Below are 22,564 nucleotides of genomic sequence, written 5' to 3'. Positions count from 1 at the left end.
ATGACGTCAATGTTAGACTCCGATAGCCAGCCTTCGCTCTCTGTCAGCTTGCGACGTAGTCCCTCGGCGTTCCAGCAGGCGATATGCAGGCGGCTTCGGTCTTGAGGTTGGCGCGTAGTCGACGGTTCTTGGCTCTCCTGCTTCAACCCCGGGAGCTCCTTCCGGCGGGCGCTGCCGCACCCCCACCGCCGGCACTTGCGGCGGGGGGTGCCGACTCATTCATTCACCGCAGACCGGCGCCGCTGCGGACAGCCTCCAGGCGGCATGTCCTCGCGCGGCACCGGCCCGCTGAGCGTGCACCGCGGGTCGTCGTGCAGATGGTGTGGGGACGACGGCGTGGTGGAGCGTCGGCCGCCGGCGCCCGACCCCGAGAGGGCGGGCTGGGACCCGACTGGCTTCCCCCCACCGCTCTCCACGGCGGGGGCGGGGACGAGCCCCACGGAGTCCACCATGTGAAGGTGGGTCCCTCTAGACTTCTGGTGAGTGCTTGGGGAGACAAGGGGCTGCACCGCTGTCGGCCTGTCATCTGGACAGGCTCAGCCCCGGCAACTCACCAGGGTGCTTGCCCCGACCAATGTCTCCCCCTACTTCCTATTATCCTCCTGCCTCCCAGCCCTGAAATGATCTTTTCAGACCAAAAGGGCCTAACCCAACAAAACAAAAACAAACCAACAAAACCTATCAACTTAAGCTTTGTCCCAGTCCTGGTGTATGTGTCACACACACACACAATGTGTAGGTGTGTGCATCTGTGTATGCGATTTGGAAACCTGCACCAGTGAACAATGTACAAGACAAGTTTTTTTTTCAGTACAATTTGGCTATCTATAGTAAAGTTATAAAAAATGCAATAGTAACCAATTATTTCCAGGCCAACTTCATTCACCATTGTGTCTCATGTTCCTCATTTCCATGGACAATGCACCAGCAACTCAGTACAGCAGTTCTGCATAACACCTACCATATTAGAACACACACAGCTAAACTCAAAATCTGCACCAGAATATGGTAGGTAAATTCACATTGCACCACACACAAGCTGAGGGTCTCCAGCTGCAGTTTGACTGATGCAAGAAACACGGACTCGCGGATGTCATTTTGGAAAGCAGAGCCATCAGCCAGCAGCATCACTATAGACGTGCAAAGCCCAATAGCCAAGAATATTCAAGATATTTCTTCTTTTTTTACGAGCGAGCGAGATCCTGAGGAAAATCCTGAGGAAAATCCTGAGTATGAGCGGCCGGCCGTGGGGACGCTCTTCAAAAGCTAATATCTTAGGAACGGGACATCCGATTGACAAGCGGTCTTCTTTACTGAATGTCACTTGGACGTAAAAGTTCTGTGGTGTGATGGCCACCATGCGTTCTTGCCAACCACCGCACGTGGCGCGTGGTAAAGTTGGACATTTTTTAAGAACCCCCAAAATTGCAACCTCAATAACGGCACAACGGTTGGGCCGATTGAATTGAAACTCGGTACACAGTTAGGTCTCCATCAGATAATTCATCTGCATGTGTTAAGGTTGGGGTGCTACAGCACGTGCGCACGTGCAGGGGGCGCTCCCAGATCTCGAGAACGGCTGGGCCGATTGCGCTCAAATTTGGTACACGGTTGGGGACCAGTTAGTAGGGTGCCGAGCAAAAGTCAGTTTGGACCCCGCTTGCACGTGCGCACGTGCAGAATGCCGCTTCCAGATCTCAGGAACGGCTGGGCCGATTGCGTTCAAATTTGGCACACCGCTAGCGACCAGTTAGAAGGGTGCTTTGCACAAGCCCGTTGGAAGTACCCTCTCGCCCTTGCGCACGTGCATGGCTCACTATCTCGCTCGCTCGTTCTTCGCCCAAAAGGCGTTTTACTGGTAAAGTAATATAGTGTAATTGGATAAATGGGTGGTTTTGAACTTTGATAGGTAGGTACAAATCCAGGAGGTGCTTGTTGCAAATGACACCACACACGGCCCCCCAACTAACCTTGCTCATCCCCCGTTTGCCAGTGATAGTTTAGAAGATAGTTCAGTGCATTGTGAGTTGATAGTGAGGTATATCGGTAACCCTGGCGTCACCGGTAGCGTTTTCGTTCAAGGTTAAAGTTTCCTGTATAAGCTGCCGTGCCAGGCCGAAGCATGCTGTGACGTCACTGGGTAAGAGAAGATAGCGTAAAGAACGACTCAGGCAGACTCAAACCGACTCAGGCAGACTCAAACTGACTCGACCGACTCAAACCGATTCATATCGACTCAGACTGACTCAAACTAACTCAGACCGACTCGAATCGATCGACTCAAATCGATTCCGATCGACTCAGACAGACTCGGGCAGACTCGGACCGATTCAGATCGACTCAGACCGACTCAGATAGACTCAGAACGACTCAAACTGACCCAGAACGACTCAACCGACTCAAATCGTTCCGATCGACTCAGACAGACTCAGGCAGCCTCAAACCTATTCAGGCAGACTCAAACCCAATCAGGCAGACTCAGACCGACTCAGATACTCAGAACGACTCAAACGGACTCAGACCAACTCAACCGACTCAAATCGATTCCGATCGACTAAGAGTTCAGACAGATTCAGAATGACTCAGACAGACTCGGGCAGACTCAAACCGACTTAGGCAGACTCAAACCGACTCAGGCAGACTCAGACCGATTCAGACCGACTCAGATAGACTCAGAATGACTCAAACTGACTCAGCCCGACTCAACCGACTCAAATCGATTCCGATCGACTCAGACAAACTCAGAATGACTCAGACAGCCTCAGACAGACTCAAACCGACTCAGGCACACTCAACCTGACTCGACCGACTCAAGCCGATTCAGGTCTGATGATTCAGGTCAAACTGATGGGTCTGTCTGAGTTGGTCTGAATCGGTTTGAGTCGGTTGAGTCAGCTTGAGTCTGCCTGAGTCAGTTTGAGTCATTCTGAGTCTAGCTGAGTCAGTCTGAGTCGATCTGAATCGGTTTGAGTCGGTCGAGTCAGTTTGAGTCTGCCTGAGTCTGTTTGAGTCGTTCCGAGTCTATCTGAGTCGATCGGAATCGATTTGAGTCGGTTGAGTCGATCTGAGTCAGTTTGAGTCGTTCTGAGTCTATCTGAGTCGGTCTGAATCGGTTTGAGTCGGTCGAGTCAGTTTGAGTCTGCCTGGGTCTGTCTGAGTCGATCAGAATCAAATTGAGTCGATCGGAATCGATTTGAGTCGGTTGAGTCGGTCTGAGTCAGTCTGAGGCGATCTGAATCGGTCTGAGTCTGCCTGAGTCAGTTTGAGTCTGCCTGAGTCTCTCTGAGTCATTCTGAATGTCTGAGTCGATCAGAATTGAATTGAGTCGATCAAAATCAGTTTGAGTCGGTTGAGTGAGCCTGAGTCTACCTGAGTCGGTTTGAGTCTGCCTGAGTCGTTCTGAGTTTGTCCAAGTCGATCAGAATAGGTTTAAGTCGGTGAGTCGGTCTGAGTCAGTTTGAGTCGTTCTGAGTCGGTCTGAGTTGATCTGAATCAGTTTGAGTCGGTCGGGTCAGTTTGAGTCTGCCTGAGTTGGTCTGAGTCTATCTGAGTCTCAGTCGATACTGATAGCATGGTACGTTATCTTCTCTTCCAGTGACGTCACAGCATGCTTTGGCCTGGCACGGTGGCCTAATACAGGAAACCTTAACCTTGAACGAAAACATTACCAGTGACGCCAGGGTTACCCATACCGATAGTGATTCACACAATCCTATCAGGTCTAGCATATAATTTACTTCCTTGAAGCCTGAAGACCACCATAGTGTAGCTCAGTCTCCATGCTGCAGTCAGCAGTGCAGAATAAAGCCAAAAATGCATTTGATTCTGACCTTGATAGCTGAAGCTTGTCCCCGAAGGCCCAGGCTGTAGCGTTGACACAAATTGAAATTGAAAATTTTACTCTTAACTTCTTCACTGTTTAAGAAATACCAAACACACAAATGTTCTTGAGACACATAGGTATGTTCCGCGACCAGAAATCTGTCAAGCCCACACCACTCTCCAGTCTGCTCTGCAGAAGATACCTACAAATTGAAATTGAAAACGGATCCACGAAACCGAGTCGAACCCGAGAGCTCCGAGCTCTAATCAAAATTGCACAAGAATTGTGCACAAGAGTTCAGTGTGTGTGCACTGTGCACGCATCAACATGCTCGATGAGAAGAGGGTGTTCGTTAATTTTTGATTGTGCTAGCTCATGAACTTTTACAGCAAATCAGTGGCCCGTGTAATCCAAGTAGTAAACGGTCGTCAAGCTAGATGTAAGCGAATCCTAATCTATAATCTAAGATTCGGAATCAGGCGAGCCCCTACGATTTAGACCAAACTTGGTCAGTAGATAGTACGTAACGTACTGATTACGATGCATCCAAAATCTAAGCTCGGCCCGCCATATTTACGAAGTTACGGAGGTTTGAATTTCAAGGTCATTCGGGAGAGCCCCTACGATTTCCGTCAAAATTTGTGTACGGACACTCTAGATGCTCCTCATTACGAATATCACAAAATTTAAGCTCGGCCCGCCATATTTACGAAGTTACGGAGGTTTGGATTTCAAGGTCATTCGGGAGAGCCCCTACGATTTCCGTCAAAATTTGTATACGGGCCCTTTTGGAGCTCCTTATTACGAATATCACAAAATTTAAGCTCGGCCCGCCATATTTGCGAAGTTACGGAGGTTTGAAATAAAGTCTGGCTGGGTACGATTTTTGCACTATAATGTTTCACACTCCTATTTTCCAACCTTGCTCCAATAATGATAACGCGTGATATCATTATTGCGCGTGATGACGTGTGATTTGCATCAGTTGGGTTGGCGACTTATGGGTGGTGGAATTGAATTTGTCGGTTATGTTGATGTGCTGCATAATAATTGCGAGGATTTTGATTAAGTGACAGGGAAGTGAAGTAGAAGGCGAAGGAATGGCAATGCAATTGTCAAAGGGGTAAGTTGAAGTGGGCACACTGGCTCCAGGCTCAGTAGCCCTTGCTCAGTGGATAATAGTTGTGGTAGGGCATATCTTGAACGGTAAGGCCCACTGTTCATGTTGGACTGCATTCAGGGACAGTGACGGCACCACAGATATATTTAGCTTACCTTTCCCTCTTATGTGACATTATAGTGCATGTATGGCCTAAACTTTTGAATTCATTTTAAAAGGGGGAAAACGCAAGAAATTACCCAACGTTTCACATTTATTGCTTAGTCATGGGTCTTAGGTCTTAGGCACTCTAAGACCCATGACTAAGCAATAAATGTGAAATGTTGGGTAATTTCTTAAGATGACATTTCTGTTCCTGGTGAAGCCAAACAGCTTTTGTCACCCATTACCATCCTCACATTCTGACTGGTTGACAGTGAGTCCCGGGGTCTGTTCAGTTATAGATGAGGCCTGATAAAGGACGCTAACGGATCCCTTCTCTCTGGTCTCTGTCCGCCTTTCAAGGTGATGACTGACGTGATGCCCGTCATCGAGGAGCAGCTGGTGTTGAAGCGCAGCTGCTGGGTGCGCCTGAAGCGCGGCATCTTCAAGGACGACATCGCACAGGTGGACTACGTCGACACCGGCCAGAGCTCCGTCCACCTGAAGCTGGTGCCGCGCATCGACTACTCGCGCTTGCGCGACACGCTACGGGACAAGGTAAGGCGAATGTGGTGGGAATTGATTGTCTGAAGTGGGGTGCTCTTTATCATAAGTTCGCTCTCAATCCAAAGCTGTTCTGCTTATATAGCGTTATTGAGAGGCTTATATGCAACCACTAGGTCGACCTACTTGTCTTTTTTTTTAGGTTAGCCTTGACATCCCTTCTAATTTCTATCAAGGATCAGAATGCACTGGGTGCATACAGGTGACCATCAGGCACCACTGCATGTTCCATGTGTAAAATAAGATGTTGTCAATTTGGTGCTCACTACAGCGCAGCCGGTGCAACCAGTGAGAAGCCTTTTGGGGCGATAAACGAGCGAGCAAGAGGGTGAGCCTTGCACGTGTGGAATTGCGTAGGAGATACTTCCAACCTATTTTTGCCATTGGCGGTGGCAAGGGTGGGGCTTTCAGGGCCATGCCCCCCAAAGTGCCCCCCCAAAAAAAACGATTGTCCCCCATGGGCGTATGGGACCCTGACCCTTGCTCGATTGTTACGAGGCTCAAGGACCCCACGCCAGCTATTAACAGCACCCCTACCGGTCTTTGAGGGTTCTACACTGACCTCTGAGGGGCCTTCAGTGCCAGTCAAGCGCCCACATTGACCGCTGAGGACCCACATTGACCTCTGCGGGCCCTTAAACCGGCCTCAGGGGGCCCCAACTGGCGTAAGGGATAGCCGGTCCCGTAGCTCAGTTGGTGGAGCGTTGGTCTCCGCGTGGTGAGAGCACGCGTTCCCGGTTATAACAATCCGGGCTCGAAGCGCGACGGGCGCTTGACGTTTATGGGCCTCCTGACAGATATGGTTGCGGTTGGTGGCAGGTCGTAGTCAGGCGAAGTCAGTGAGGGGTCCGGCCGTGCGCGGCTATGCGCGCACGTTAAACTTTGGACTCTAAATTCTGCCATAGAACCGGAATTGCGCGATCGGAGGGTAGAGGGCAGGGTCAACGCAACAAGCTTCGCTTAGCAGGGGCTCTGTCCTTGTGAATCCTTCCAATCAAAAGGTTCTGACTTAAGATATAAAAAGTAAGAGGGTCTCACACTGCCCTCCGGTGGCCTGATTTGTCTCTGGCGTCCCAAGTAACCTTAAGGTGCCTCTGAGGGCCCGCACTGGCTTCTGAATGCCCGATACCGGCCTCTTAAGGCTGAAACAGACTCTTTCCGCATTCAGGGACTCGCATGCGAGAGCTTATTCAAGTACATGATAACTCTCCCCACATCAATCGCATGCGGGAGGTGCGAGCGATTGATGCGAGCGTGCTTCCATGTATTTGAGTAGGCTCTCGCATGCGATTTCCTGACTGCGGGAAGAGTCTGTTTCAGGCTTAAGGGCCCGCCTTGGCCTTTGAGGGCGCTCTGCTGCGCTCTGGGATCCAACGTCGACCCATGCCGGTCTTTTAGGGCCCCACACTGACCTCTGAGGGCCCAATGCTGGCCTGTAAGGACCCACATTAGCCTCTGAGGTGAGGCTAATGTGTATAGAGCTTGAACCTATAGAGCTATACTTATAGAGCTTGAACCGACGGGTCGTCTGTGAGGCCTCAATCCGTGCCAGCGAGAGTGTTGAAAATGGTGCATAATATGTTATATTCACATTTATTTGGGTATTCAGGGATATAAAGTAGCCTTATACCATTCTAGCAACTACTGGTGAGTCCAGAAAGGCGATCTTGGACGTTGCAAGGGGCATCCCCCAAAAGATTCTCCCAATGCCAAAGACGATGTGTCCCAGATGACCCCCATGACCTCCAGTTGAGCTCTGTGATGACCCATGTTGACCTCTGTGATCTACCGTGTCTCATATGACCTCCGTGACCTCCAATTAAGCTCTCATTACTCCGAGCTGACCTCTGTGACCTGACGTGTCCCAGATAATCTCCAATTGAGCTCTGTGATGACCCCAAAATGACCTCTGTGACCTGACGTGTCCCATATGGCCTCTGTGACCTCTACGTGACCTCTCTGATGATCCCAGTTGACCTCTGTGACCTGACGTGTCCCATATGACCTCCAATTGAGCTCTCTCATGACTCCGAGCTGACCTCTGCGACCTGACGTGGCCCAGGTGATCTCAAATTGAGCTCTGTGATGACCCCAAGTTGACCTCTGTGATCTGACGTGTCCCATATGACCTCTGTGACATCTACGTGACCTCTGTGATGACCCCAGTTGACCTCTGTGACCTGACGTGTCCCATATGACCTCCAATAGAGCTCTCTCATGACTCCGAGCTGACCTCTGTGACCTGGCGTGTCCCAGATGATCTCCAATTGAGCTCTCTCATGACTTCGAGCTGACCTCTGTGACCTGACGTGTCCCAGATAATCTCAAATTGAGCTCTGTGATGACCCCAAGTTGACCTCTGTGACCTGACGTGTCCTATATGACCTCTGTCCTCTGTGACCTCTGTGACCTCTACGTGACCTCTATGATGACCCCAGTTGACCTCTGTTACCTGACGTGTCCCATATGACCTCTATGACCTCTCTGATGACCCCAAGCTGACCTCTGTGACCTGACGTGTCCCAGATGACCTCCAACTGAGCTCTGTGATGACCCCAAGTTGACCTCATATGACCCACTGACGTGTTCCATATGACCTCTTTGACCTCTGTGACCTCTACGTGAGCTCTATGATTTTTTTTGAACTACTATGATGACCCCAGTTGACCTCTGTGACCTGACGTGTCCCATGTGACCTCCAATAGAGCTCCCTCATGACTCCGTGCTGACCTCTGTGACCTGACGTGTCCCAGATGATCTCCAATTGAGCTCTATGATGACCCCAAGTTGACCTCTGTGACCTGACGTGTCCCATATGACCTCTGTGACCTCTGTGACCTCTCTGATGACCCCAAGTTGGCCTCTGTGACCTCTACGTGACCTCTGTCACCTCTACGTGACCTCTGTCACCTCTACGTGACCTCTGTGACCTCTACGTGACCTCTATGATGACCCCAGTTGACCTCTGTGACCTGACGTGTCCCATATGACCTCTGTGACCTATCTGATGACCCCAAGTTGACCTCTGTGACCTGACGTGTCCCATATGACCTCTGTGACCTCTCTGATGACCCCAAGCTGACCTCTGTTACCTGACGTGTCCCAGATGACCTCCAATTGAGCTCTGTGATGACCCCAAGTTGACCTCTGTGACCTGACGTGTCCTATATGACCTCTGTAACCTCTACGTGACCTCTATGATGACCCCAGTTGACCTCTGTGACCTGACGTGTCCCATATGACCTCTGTGACCTCTCTGATGACCCCAGTTGACCTCTGTGACCTGACGTGTCCCATATGACCTCTGTGACCTCTCTGATGACCCCAAGTTGACCTCTGTGACCTGACGTGTCCCATATGACCTCTGTGACCTCTCTGATGACCCCAAGCTGACCTCTGTTACCTGACGTGTCCCAGATGACCTCCAATTGAGCTCTGTGATGACCCCAAGTTGACCTCTGTGACCTGACGTGTCCTATATGACCTCTGTGACCTCTACGTGACCTCTATGATGACCCCAGTTGACCTCTGTGACCTGACGTGTCCCATATGACCTCTGTGACCTCTCTGATGACCGCAAGCTGACCTCTGTGACCTAACGTGTCCCAGATGACCTCCAATTAAGCTCTGTGATGACCCCAAGTGGACCTCTGTGACCTGACATGTCCCATATGACCTCTGTGACCTCTGTGACCTCTCTGATGACCCCAAGTTGGCCTCTGTGACCTCTACGTGACCTCTGTGACCTCTACGTGAGCTCTATGATGACCCCAGTTGACCTCTGTGACCTGACGTGTCCCATATGACCTCTGTGACCTCTCTGATGACCCCAAGTTGGCCTCTGTGACCTCTACGTGACCTCTGTGAACTCTACGTGACCTCTCTGATGACCTTAAGCTGACCTCTGTGACCTGACGTGTCCCAGATGACCTCCGTGACCTCCAATTGCGCTCTGATGACTCCAAGCTGACCTCTGTGACCTGATATGTCCTAGATGACCTCCAATTGACCTCACTGATGACCCTAAGTTGACCTCTGTGACGTGACGTGTCCCATATGACCTCTGCGACCTCTAAGTGACCTCTCTGATGACCCCAAGCTGACCTCTGTGACCTGACGTGTCCAAGATGACACCCATGACCTTCAATCGAGCTCTGTGATGACCCAAGTTGACCTCTGTGACTTGACATGTCCCAGATGACCTCCGTAACTTCCAATTGGGCTCTTTGATGATCCCAAGCTGACCTCTGTGACCTGACGTGTCCCAGAAGGGCCCCAATTGAGCTCTGCGATGACCATAAGTTGACCTCTGTGACCTGACGTGTCCCATATGACCTCTGTAACCTCTGTGACCTCTCTGATGACCCCAAGTTGGCCTCTGTGACCTCTACGTGACCTCTGACCTCTACGTGACCTCTATGATGACCCCAAGCTGACCTCTGTGACCTGACGTGTCCCAGATGATCTCCAATTGAGCTCTGTGATGACTCCACGTTGACCTCTGTGACCTGACGTGTCCCATATGACCTCTGCGACCTCTAAGTGACCTCTCTGATGACCTTAAGCTGACCTCTGTGACCTGACGTGTCCCATATGACCTCTGCGACCTCTAAGTGACCTCTCTGATGACCCCAAGCTGACCTCTGTGACCTGACGTGTCCAAGATGACCCCCATGACCTTCAATCGAGCTCTATGATGACCCAAGTTGACCTCTGTGACTTGACGTGTCCCATATGACTTCTGTGACCTCTCTGATGACCCCAAGCTGACCTCTGTGACCTGATATGTCCCAGCTGACCTCCAATTGAGCTCACTGATGACCCTAAGTTGACCTCTGTGACGTGACGTGTCCCATATGACCTCTGCGACCTCTAAGTGACTTCTCTGATGACCCCAAGCTGACCTCTGTGACCTGATGTGTCAAAGATGACCCCCATGACCTTCAATCGAGCTCTGTGAAGACCCAAGTTGACCTCTGTGATTTGACATGTCCCAGATGACCTCCGTAACCTCCAATTGGGCTCTTTGGTGACCCCAAGCTGACCTCTGTGACCTGACGTGTCCCAGAAGGGCCCCAATTGAGCTCTGCGATGACCATAAGTTGACCTTTGTGACCTGACGTGTCCCATATTACCTCTGTGACCTCTAAATGACCTCTATGATGACCCCAAGCTGACCTCTGTGACCTGACGTGTCCCAGATCACGCCATGACCTTCAATCGAGCTCTGTGATGACCCAAGTTGACCTCTGTGACTTGACGTGTCCCAGATGACTTCCATAACCTCCAATTGAGCTCTTTGATGATCCCAAGCTGACCTCTGTGACCTGACGTGTCCCAGATGACCTCCAATTGAGCTCACTGATGACCCCAAGTTGACCTATGTGACCTGACGTGTCCCATATGACCTCTGCGACCTCTAAGTGACCTCTCTGATGACCTTAAGCTGACCTCTGTGACCTGACGTGTCCCAGATGACCTCCGTGACCTCCAATTGAGTTCTGATGACTCCAAGCTGACCTCTGTGACCTGATATGTCCTAGATGACCTCCAATTGACCTCACTGATGACCCTAAGTTGACCTCTGTGACGTGACGTGTCCCATATGACCTCTGCGACCTCTAGGTGACCTCTCTGATGACCCCAAGCTGACCTCTGTGACCTGACGTGTCCAAGATGACACCCATGACCTTCAATCGAGCTCTGTGATGACCCAAGTTGACCTCTGTGACTTGACATGTCCCAGATGACCTCCGTAACTTCCAATTGGGCTCTTTGATGATCCCAAGCTGACCTCTGTGACCTGACGTGTCCCAGAAGGGCCCCAATTGAGCTCTGCGATGACCATAAGTTGACCTCTGTGACCTGACGTGCCCCCAAGTTGCCCTTTGTGACCGACGTGTCCAAGATGACCCCCATGACCTTCAATCGAGCTCTATGATGACCCAAGTTGACCTCTGTGACTTGACTTGTCCGAGATGACCTCCGTAACCTCCAATTGAGCTCTTTGATGATCCTAAGCTGACCTATGTGACCTGACGTGTCCCAGATGACCCTCAATTGAGCTCTCTGATAACCCCAAGCTGACCTCTGTGACCTGACGTGTCCCAGATGACCCTCAATTGAGCTCTGTGATGACCCTTAGTTGACCTCTGTGACCTGACGTGCCCCCAGGTTGCCCTTTGTGACCGACGTGTCTCAGATTGCCTCCGTGGTCTCCAATTGAGTTCTGTGATGACCCCAAGTTGACCTCTGTGACTTGGCGTGTCCCATATGACCTCTATGACCTCTAAGTGACCTCTCTGATGACTCCAAGTTGACCTCTGTGACCTGACGTGTCCCAGATGACCTCCAATTGAGCTCACTGATGACCCCAAGCTGACCTATGTGACCTGACGTGTCCCATATGACCTCTGCGACCTCTAAGTGACCTCTCTGATGACCTTAAGCTGACCTCTGTGACCTGACGTGTCCCAGATGACCTCCGTGACCTCCAATTGAGCTCTGATGACTCCAAGCTGACCTCTGTGACCTGATATGTCCCAGATGACCTCCAATTGAGCTCACTGATGACCCTAAGTTGACCTCTGTGACGTGACGTGTCCCATATGACCTCTGGGACCTCTAAGGGACCTCTCTGATGACCCCAAGCTGACCTCTGTGACCTGACGTGTCCAAGATGACCCCCATGACCTTCAATCGAGCTCTGTGATGACCCAAGTTGACTTCTGTGACTTGACATGTCCCAGATGACCTCCGTAACCTCCAATTGGGCTCTTTGATGATCCCAAGCCGACCTCTGTGACCTGACGTGTCCCAGAAGGGCCCCAATTGAGCTCTGCGATGACCATAAGTTGACCTCTGTGACCTGACGTGCCCCCAAGTTGCCCTTTGTGACCGACGTGTCCAAGATGACCCCCATGACCTTCAATCGAGCTCTATGATGACCCAAGTTGACCTCTGTGACTTGACTTGTCCGAGATGACCTCCGTAACCTCCAATTGAGCTCTTTGATGATCCTAAGCTACCTATGTGACCTGACGTGTCCCAGATGACCCTCAATTGAGCTCTCTGATAACCCCAAGCTGACCTCTGTGACCTGACGTGTCCCAGATGACCCTCAATTGAGCTCTGTGATGACCCTTAGTTGACCTCTGTGACCTGACGTGCCCCCAGGCTGCCCTTTGTGACCGACGTGTCTCAGATTGCCTCCGTGGTCTTTAATTGAGTTCTGTGATGACCCCAAGTTGACCTCTGTGACTTGGCGTGTCCCATATGACCTCTGTGACCTCTAAGTGACCTCTCTGATGACTCCAAGTTGACCTCTGTGACCTGACGTGTCCCAGATGACCCCCATCTCTCTCTCTCTCCTCTCTCTCTATCTCTCTCTCTCTCTCTCTCTCTCTCTCTCTCTCTCTCTCTCTCTCTCTCTCTCTCTCTCTCTCTCTCTCTCTTTCTCTTCACGTGCCGGTGTCGTGGATCATATAGGCAAATATTGTACATACCAGTGTTGATCCCCAGTCTCTGACCGGACATGTATTTTTCCTTCCCGCAGGATGCCGGCGGCGGCGACGACAGTGCGCCGGCGCACATCTCTATGGAGGTGGACACGGCGACCCGTGGGCGACCGCCGCTGCCGCGGTTTGCTACAGGTGGCCATGGCCACTAATCTGTCACGAACTTCTGACAGTGAACGCCAGTCGGTTCTCGGATGTGAGGACGCGCCCGTCGAATCAAGTGACGGGATATGCACCGTGTGACAGTGTGCGTTTTCCGGGCGAGTTCGTTGCGCTGTGTGCCGGTCGTGCGCGGGACTGGTACCACCCGTCGTTCCACCAGTTCTCAGTGCTCCAGCGCGCCGTGTGCGATCTCAGTGCCGCCGCCGAGGAGAATGTGTGCCGCGAGCTGCCGCCCGAGGACCTGCCGGCGCTGACCCGGCTGGAGCCGCTGGCTGACGGCGCGCTGTCGCTGCGTCCGCCGACCCTGCGCCGGCCGCGCCGGGAGGCCGAGCTGCTGACCCAGCTGCAGCAGCTGGTGGCGGCCCTGGACGGCGCCTGCCTGGTGGCGGGTGGCAGCTGCGGGCGCCACGTGACGCAGTCTGCGCTCTCGGTAGCGCGCCACCTGGAGCCGCATGCAGACCGCGTTGCCAGAGCTGCGTCGTCTGACGTCGGGTCTGCTGCGACTGGTGACGCGCCAGAGGACGCGCTGGTCACCGCCGCGAGCCCGGATCGAGACGGACACGGAGACAGTTCCGAACGGAGCCTCCCTCACCAGGTGGGTCCTGCGGCGCCAATACTCGTCCGCAGGTGGGGCGAGATGGATAGGTATCTGAGCACTTGGGAGGGCAGTTGTCGGGTGATGACCCACGAGGTCACGCAAAGTAAGGGGAAGTAACATGAGTATGTAAGTGAAACCGCTTGATTGCGATGACCTCATGTGACCTCACCTAACTTCCGTGTGACCTCCCCGACCGTAGGACAATGCGTGATCTTGTTTTGTTTGTTTTGTTTGCTCGGTTTTATTGAATATTTTCACATGCGTAGACATCATACACTACAGTCCGGGATCGGTGCAAAAGCTTTTCAGCTTATTTCATGGCACCTCTCCTCACACACACTAGCTCATTCACACGTCATTCACGACAAGAAAAAACTTGTTTGACTTTGTGGGGCGTCGCCAGACTTATTATAGCTCATCTGACCTCTACTGATTCTTTGTGATCTCATATGACCTCTAGAGACTTCGCATGACCACGTGAGCTTTCCTCAACCTCCTTTTATCTCGCTGAACTTTGAGTGGCTTCTCCCACCCTCGCCTGACTTCCTGTGACCTCGTAGGACCTCGTTGTCTTCGTGTGACTACCTGTGACATTCTTTTGTTTTCCTGTGACCTATACCGACTTTTGTGACCTCGCCTAGCTGTAACCTCGCTCCTGTCAGCTTCTGTCAGCTCCCGTAAGCTCCTTGCAGCTCCCGTAAGCTTCTTTCAGCTCCCGTAAGCTCCTGTTTTCTCCTGTCAACTTCCGTGGACCTCTTGCAGCTCCCGTAAGTTCCTTTTAGCTCCTGGCAGCTCATGACAGCTCATGACAGCTGCCGTAGGCTCCTGGCAGCTCCTGTCAGCTCCCGTAAGTTGTATATCTGATCCCACCCTGACCATATTCCTGCCCTCACTTTCTTTGACTGTCCATTGTTCGTCGGTCGCCAGGAGAGCTTGACGCTGCTGCGAGCTTTACAGGGCTACTAGCGGTACGTCACGTGCTGCTGGTTTTCTAGAGACGGATGTTTGCTGATATTAGGCTGTTAAGACTGAGCCGTGATGCTGTGGCCGGTGGGAGTGCCGGCGCCGGTCGTGGTGGACCCGACGCCCAGCGCTCCGCTTCGCGCTGCTACCACACAGGTAGGGTTCGGCACACCGACTCCCGATGGCTACGTGGACAGTGAAAATATTGCAATGTTATGGTACAGGTAGAGTGACCGTTCCGTTCTTTGTCAGGTCTCTGAATGGAGCTGCGTTCCGGTGGGCGGCTGGCTGCGCTCTCTCGGTCTGGCCCAGTACGCCGACGCGTTCGTCGCCCGCTCTGTGGATGGCGCCCGGCTTCTGGGGCTCACCGAACAGGCTATGGAAGACGAGCCCGACGTCGGTGAGAGATTCACATTGCTAGCTGGGAAGGTGGATGTGACTCGAATTATTCAGTTCATAGCCTGATTTATTTAGCTCATTCTATTTATATGAATCGTATTGCCACTATTAACCTGACTCCTGACTCGTGATTGTGGTTGCCTCAGTTGTAGGCCTTAAGTGCACCGCATTTTGACAGGTCTCGACGTGGCGACCTCGAAGCCAGCGTGTTGGGTCTCGGCTTCCCGCCACTCACCGGCGGACCTTTCCGCTTCGTGGACCGCATCGGTCCCGCACAGCTAGTCAAGGACATGGAGCACTTGGCCGTCGTCAATGGCGTCGGCTTCGAGCCGTGCCTGACCGTGCACTACCAGGCCGCTAGCGGCACCAAGTTCTGTTCGGCCGGGCCTCGTGTAATGCCCACATGTGATGACCGAGTGTATACGCATGTGAAGCCGCTCCGCGTGTGTGCCAGCGCTGGGCGTGTTCAGTTTCAAAGTAAATATAGAACCGTGGTGATCAAGCTACAGTTGTTGACGAGAAATAGAGTGAGGTCATTTTGAAAGCGATCAGACGGTAGCGCCGCCGTTCTTTGGCACGCCTTAGCATGCATCTGTGCTACACTAAAAGTTTAGGCTCGTGTCTTTCAAGGTCAGCAGGGTGAGGGCACCAGGTACTTCAAGCGGCCTCGTCTCAGGTAGAGTTCTAATACTCGTTCTAATACTACCAACACACGTATCTAGTCAAGGAGCTGAGTTGAAATCGAGGGGATGGAGGGCTGTTCAGCCCCTTCACTGGGGGGTTCACGGTTCAGCCCCTCCCCCATCAGGCGCGAAAATCTAGGAGCCCAAGCGTGGAGTGAGATAACCTTTTCGACGGCATGTGATCGGGCATTGCATCGAATGACACTGGGCGATTGAAGATTTTTCAACTCGCTTGTCAATGCAAACATTTATTCACAACGAAAACAGACATAGGCACATGTAGATTGCTAATGGATAATGGATAATGGCAACGGGTAACACCCAGGTCGTGCGCCGTCTGCTGGAGAGCCAGCGGCTGGTGCGTCCCACGCGGGGTCGCCACAGACGCCGTTCGTCACCCAGACAGCCGGAGACCGGCGGACCGGCCGGGACGCCTAACGACAGACACACCGACCCCTCATGGCTATGTAGCGGGCTACCATTGAGAGGTCACGGAAAGGTCAGCTCATAATGTGCACGGCGTGACATACAGTGTTAATGTCATCCCGCGGACGCCGGACAGTGAAAAATTGGACAATGACATTTCGCCGTCAAGACGAGCTCTACTGTCTACAAGACACAAGTAGTCTACATACTGTCTGCTACCGAAACTACTGTCGAGCTAACAGTAAGAAATTACACAGGTCTAGATGCAATTTTCAGCGATGAACTTCGGTAGTGCATCGCTGTGCAATTTCAATCACAAGATATTCTTGTTCATACATATCGTATTATCGGCATGGCACTCGCTCGTTATCACGCTTATGTGGGCATACGGTAGCTCAAGGAAAATATGGATAATCGTAGAAGCCGGTATCAAGGAAATCCAGTGAGCACGAGCACGCAGTACACGTGGGTGCTTTTTAGTTTCCTGGACGGTCACGCTTAGTGTAGCTTAGCTCAGCCTTAAAAGATCATCACGGACACCGGGCTACGCGGCATTACATATATACCACCAGCAGACAGGATTTGATGCCCAGCAGACAAGCTTCTATCGGTGCCCCGCGCCGTCTCTCAACAATCGTCCACAGCCGCGGCTCCTGTGCACTGAGACGCTGTCACGACCGCGTCGCATTGCGACTGGAAGCCAGCCCACTGCCCGGTCTCTGCCGCGTCTCCGGCGGTTGGGACCTGTGCCGGGGGCGCCTCCTCCAACAGATTAGTGGCCATGGCCACCTGTAGCAAACCGCGGCAGCGGCGGTCGTCCACGGGTCGCCGTGTCCACCTCCATAGAGATGTGCGCCGGCGCACTGTCGTCACCGCCGCCGGCATCCTGCGGGAAGGAAAAATACATGTCTGGTCAGAGACTGGGGATCAACACTGGTATGTACAAAATTTGCCTATAGGATCCGCGACACCGGCACGTGAAGAGAAAGAGAGAGAGAGAGAGAGAGAGAGAGAGAGAGAGAGAGAGAGAGAGAGAGAGAGAGAGAGAGAGAGAGAGAGAGAGAGAGAGAGAGAGAGAGAGAGAGAGACATGGGGGTCATATGGGACACGTCAGGTCACAAAGGTCAACTTGGAGTCATCAGAGAGGTCACTTAGAGGTCACAGAGGTCAGATGGGACACGCCAAGTCACAGAGGTCAACTTGGGGTCATCACAGAACTCAATTGAAGACCACGGAGGCAATCTGAGACACGTCGGTCACAAAGGGCAACTTGGGGGCACGTCAGGTAACAGAGGTCAACTTAGGGTCATCACAGAGCTCAATTGAGGATCATCTGGGACACGTCAGGGCACAGAGGTCAACTTGGGGTTAGCAGAGAGCTCAATTTGAGTTCATCTGGGACATGTCAGGTCACAGAGGTCAGCTTGGAGTCATCAGAGCTCAAATAAAGGCCACGGAGGTCATCAGGGACACGTCAGGCAACAGAGGTCAACTTGGGGTCATCAGAGAGGTCACTTAGAGGTCGCAGAGGTCATATGGGACACGTCAGGTCACAGAGGTCAACATGGGGTCATCAGTGAGCTCAATTGGAGGTCCTTTGGGACATATCAGGTCACAGAGGTCAGCTTGGAGTCATCAGAGCTCAATTAAAGGTCACGGAGGTCATCTGGGACACGTCAGGTCACACAGGTCAGCTTGGGGTCATGAGAGAGGTCACTTAGAGGTCACAGAGGTCATATGGGACATGTCAGGTCACAGAGGTCAACTTGGGGTCATCACAGAACTCAATTGGAGACCACGGAGGCAATCTGAGACACGTCGGTCACAAAGGGCAGCTTGGGGGCACGTCAGGTAACAAAGGTCAACTTAGGGTCATCACAGAGCTCAATTAAGGATCATCTGGGACACGTCAGGTCACAGAGGTCAACTTGGGGTTAGCAGAGAGCTCAAGTGGAGTTCATCTGGGACATGTCAGGTCACAGAGGTCAGCTTGGAGTCATCAGAGCTCAAATAAAGGTCACGGAGGTCATCAGGGACACGTCAGGCAACAGAGGTCAACTTGGGGTCATGAGAGAGGTCACTTAGAGATCACAGAGGTCATATGGGACATGTCATGTCACAGAGGTCAACTTGGGGTTATCAGAGAGCTCAATTGGAGGTCATCTGGGACATGTCAGGTCACAAAGATCAGCTTGGAGTATCCAGAGAGGTCACTTGAGGTCACATAGGTCATATGGGACACGTCAAGTCACAGAGGTCAACTTGGGGTCATCACAGAGCTCAAGTGGGGGTCATCTGGGACACGTCAGGTCACAGAGGTCAGCTTAGGATCATCAAAGAGGTCAATTGGAGGTTACGGAGGTCATCTGGGACATGTCAAGTCACAGAGGTGAACTTGGGTCATCACAGAGCTCGATTGAAGGTCATGGGGGTCATCTTGGACACGTCAGGTCACAGAGGTCAGCTTGGGGTCATCAAAGAGGTCACTTAGAGGTCACAGAGGTCATATGGGACACGCCAAGTCACAGAGGTCAACTTGGGGTCATCACAGAACTCAATTGGAGACCACGGAGGCAATCTGAGACACGTCGGTCACAAAGGTCAACTTGGGGTCATCATAGAGCTCGATTGAAGGTCATGGGGGTCATCTTGGACACATCATGTCACAGAGGTCAACTTGGAGTCATCAGAGAGGTCACAGAGGTCACATGGGACACGCCAAGTCACAGAGGGGGTCATCACAGAACTCAATTGGAGACCACGGAGGCAATCTGAGACACGTCGGTCACAAAGGTCAACTTGGGGTCATCATAGAGCTCGATTGAAGGTCATGGGGGTCATCTTGGACACGTCATGTCACAGAGGTCAACTTGGAGTCATCAGAGAGGCCACAGAGGTCACATGGGACACGCCAAGTCACAGAGGTCAACTTGGGGTCATCACAGAACTCAATTGGAGACCACGGAGGCAATCTGAGACACGTCGGTCACAAAGAGCAACTTGGGGGCACGCCAGGTCACAGAGGTCAACTTAGGGTCATCACAGAGCTCAATTGAGGGTCATCTGGGACACGTCAGGTCACAGAGGTCAACTTGGCGTTAGCAGAGAGCTCAATTGGAGTTCATCTGGGACATGTCGGGTCACAGAGGTCAGCGTGGAGTCATCAGAGCTCAAATAAAGGTCACGGAAGTCATCAGGGACATGTCAGATAACAGAGGTCAACTTATGGTCATCACAGAGCTCAATTGGGGGTCTTCTGGGACACGTCAGGTCACAGACGTCAGCTTGGGATCATCAAAGAGCTCAATTGGAGGTTACGGAAGTCATCTGGGACACGTCAAGTCACAGAGGTCAACTTGGGTCATCACAGAGCTCGATTGAAGGTCATGGGGGTCATCTGGGACACGTCAGGTCACAGAGGTCAGCTTGGGGTCATCAGAGAGGTCATTTAGAGGTCGCAGAGGTCATATGGGACACGTCAGGTCACAAAGGTCAACTTATGGTCATCGCAGAGCTCAATTGGGGCCCTTCTGGGACACGTCAGGTCACAGAGGTCAGCTTGGGGTTATCAAAGAGCCCAATTGGAGGTTACGGAGGTCATCTGGGACATGTCAAGTCACAGAGGTCAACTTGGGTCATCACAGAGCTCGACTGAAGGTCATGGGGGTCATCTTGGACACGTCAGGTCACAGAGGTCAGCTTAGGGTCATCAGAGAGGTCACTTAGAGGTCGCAGAGGTCATATGGGACACGTCAGGTCACAGAGGTCAACTTGGGGTCATCAGTGAGCTCAATTGGAGGTCATCTGGGACATATCAGGTCACAGAGGTCAGCTTGGAGTCATCAGAGCTCAATTGGAGGTCACCGCGGAGGTCATCTGGGACATGTCAGGCCACACAGGTCAGCTTGGGGTCATGAGAGAGGTCACTTAGAGATCACAGAGGTCATATGGGACATGTCAGGTCACAGAGGTCAACTTGGGGTCATCATAGAGCTCGATTGAAGGTCATGGGGGTCATCTTGGACACGTCAGGTCACAGAGGTCAGCTTAGGGTCATCAGAGAGGTCACTTAGAGGTCGCAGAGGTCATATGGGACACGTCAGGTCACAGAGGTCAACTTGGGGTCATCAATGAGCTCAATTGGAGGTCATCTGGGACATATCAGGTCACAGAGGTCAGCTTGGAGTCATCAGAGCTCAATTGGAGGTCACCACGGAGGTCATCTGGGACACGTCAGGCCACACAGGTCAGCTTGGGGTCATGAGAGAGGTCACTTAGAGATCACAGAGGTCATATGGGACATGTCAGGTCACAGAGGTCAACTTGGGGTCATCATAGAGCTCGATTGAAGGTCATGGGGGTCATCTTGGACACGTCAGGTCACAGACGTCAACTTGGAGTCATCAGAGGTCACTTAGAGGTCACAGAGGTCATATGGGACATGTCAGGTCACAGAGGTCAACTTGGGATTATCAGAGAGCTCAATTGGAGGTCATCTGGGACACCTAAGGTCACAGCGGTCAGATTGGAGTCATCAGAGAGCTCAATTGGAGGTCACTGAGGTCATCTGGGACACATCAGGTAACAGAGGTCAACTTGGGGTCATCACAGAGCTCTGTTGGAGATCATGGGGGTCATCTGGGACACATCAGCTCACACAGGTCAACGTGGGGTCATCATAGAGGTCACATAGAGGTTACAGAGGTCATATGAGACACGTCAGGTCACAGATGTCAACTTGGGGTCATCACAGAGCTCAATTGGAGACCACGGAGGCAGCTGAGACACGTCGGTCGCAAAGGGCAACTTGGGGGCACGTCAGGTCACAGAGGTCAACTTATGGTCATCACAGAGCTCAACTGGGGGTCTTCTGGGACATGTCAGGTGTCTGAGTTCAGCTTGGGGTCATCAGAGAGATCACTTAGAGGTTACAGAGGTCATATGGGACACGTGAGGTCCCAGAGGTCAACTTGGGGTCATCACAGAGCTCTGTTGGAGATCATGGAGGTTATCTGGGACACGCCAGGTCACAGAGGTCAGCTTGGAGTTATCAGAGCTAAACTGGAGGTCACGGAGGTAATCTGGGACACGTCAGGTCAAAAAGGTCAACTTGGGGTCATCACAGAGCTCATTGGAGGTCATGGGTGTCATCTGGGACACGCTTTTGGAATCGGGAGAATTTTTGGGGGATGACCCTTGCAACGTCCAAGACCGCCTTTCTGAGGGCTGTTCACGGGCCCTGTGTGCGGTCGGACCGCACACAGCCTCGAAGCTCCACCCACTGCGTCCCTACGTCAGCCTTCCGTCACCGCACACAGCGATCGCTGTGGCCGGTCGGGACTGGCCACAGCGGACCGTCCACCGCACGCAGCCGTGACGTCAGAACCACCTACCCATCCCCTACCCCCACGCCTGCTGGACGCACCGCACACACTGCACGCAGCAGTGTGCGGTGCCCGTGAACACCCCTCTGGATTCGCCAGTACCTAGTTCAAGTTGCTGGAATGGTGTTAGGCTACTTCCAATCCCTGAATACCCCAATAAATGTGAAATAGTACCTATATTATGCACCATTTTCAACACTCTCGCTGGCATGGATGGAGGCCTCATAGACGACCTGTCAGTTCAAGCTCTATAACTTGCGTTAGCCTCAACGGATTGCAACAAAATTTTCAGGATCTCAAGTTCAAACAAATTTACACGTACCAAGTAAATTTCGAGACAATGACCCGAATGACCTGTGAGCTCTTCCCCAAGGCAAGGTCAACTTGCGACACTGACACTACTTACAACTGCTATTTCAATTTTGTAAGTTGTGTCGCAAATCAGGCAATGTGCAAAAGATTAGAATTACAATAACTCACACCAAAACACACTATACCTACCAAATCAAGTTCTTCAGCACCCCTGAAAACCTGCATACCAATTTTGGCGAAAATTATAGGTGCTCGGACTGATGACCTTGAAATTCAACCAATTCAACCCTACGTAACTCCGTAAATATGGCGGGCCGTAATATATAAATATGTATTCTTAATAAGGACGATGTAGTGTTTACATGTACAGATTCTGATGGAAATCGTAGGGGCTCGCTACGATGACCTTGAAATTCAAACCTCCGTAACTTCGTAAATATGGCGGGCCGAGCTTAAATTTTGTGATATTCGT

The 22,564-nt window shown here is 52.1% G+C and overlaps 2 protein-coding genes and 1 long non-coding RNA gene across 6 annotated transcripts in view; 1 reads left to right on the top strand and 2 right to left on the bottom strand.

The window, feature by feature from the left end:
* LOC122363625 (actin-histidine N-methyltransferase-like) overlaps positions 1–4,147 on the bottom strand; it is a 50,122-nt gene extending 45,975 nt beyond the window's left edge. The window contains exon 1 of one of the 2 annotated variants that reach the window (XM_043333126.1): positions 3,831–4,147. The gene's annotated coding sequence lies outside the window, so the exon portion shown is untranslated. The remainder of the gene's footprint in view (positions 1–3,830) is intronic. The other variant, XM_043333127.1, reaches the window with a different exon arrangement.
* A 373-nt stretch (positions 4,148–4,520) lies between these two features.
* On the top strand, positions 4,521–15,789 carry LOC122363623 (transcription elongation factor SPT5-like). 3 transcript variants are annotated; one of them, XR_006253394.1, is made up of 5 exons: positions 4,521–4,946; positions 5,448–5,642; positions 13,204–15,044; positions 15,141–15,288; positions 15,466–15,789. XR_006253394.1 is itself a non-coding variant. In XM_043333123.1 (5 exons), the coding sequence occupies exons 2-3, from the start codon at positions 5,451–5,453 to the stop codon at positions 13,315–13,317; spliced, it is 306 nt and encodes a 101-aa protein (XP_043189058.1). In that variant the 5' UTR covers positions 4,701–4,946; positions 5,448–5,450; the 3' UTR covers positions 13,318–13,922; positions 15,141–15,288; positions 15,466–15,789. The 3 variants fall into 3 exon arrangements, 2 of the variants coding, with proteins under 2 accessions (XP_043189058.1, XP_043189057.1); XM_043333123.1 differs by having other exon boundaries at positions 4,701–4,946; positions 13,204–13,922; XM_043333122.1 differs by lacking the exons at positions 4,521–4,946; positions 5,448–5,642 and having other exon boundaries at positions 14,853–15,044.
* A 936-nt stretch (positions 15,790–16,725) lies between these two features.
* LOC122363622 lies at positions 16,726–22,164 on the bottom strand. The gene is made up of 2 exons (XR_006253393.1): positions 22,103–22,164; positions 16,726–17,282 (listed from the first exon to the last, which is right to left on the bottom strand). It is a non-coding gene; the product is annotated as an uncharacterized LOC122363622 (long non-coding RNA).
* Between the last annotated feature and the right edge of the window lie 400 nt (positions 22,165–22,564).

Source organism: Amphibalanus amphitrite, unplaced genomic scaffold (genome assembly GCF_019059575.1).
Source record: "Amphibalanus amphitrite isolate SeventyFive unplaced genomic scaffold, NRLGWU_Aamphi_draft 000631F_arrow, whole genome shotgun sequence".
In the NCBI taxonomy this organism is placed as follows: Eukaryota; Metazoa; Arthropoda; class Thecostraca; order Balanomorpha; family Balanidae; genus Amphibalanus; species Amphibalanus amphitrite.
The sequence above is the reverse complement of the archived record's forward strand: the minus strand, read 5'-3'. Positions and strand labels throughout refer to the sequence as shown.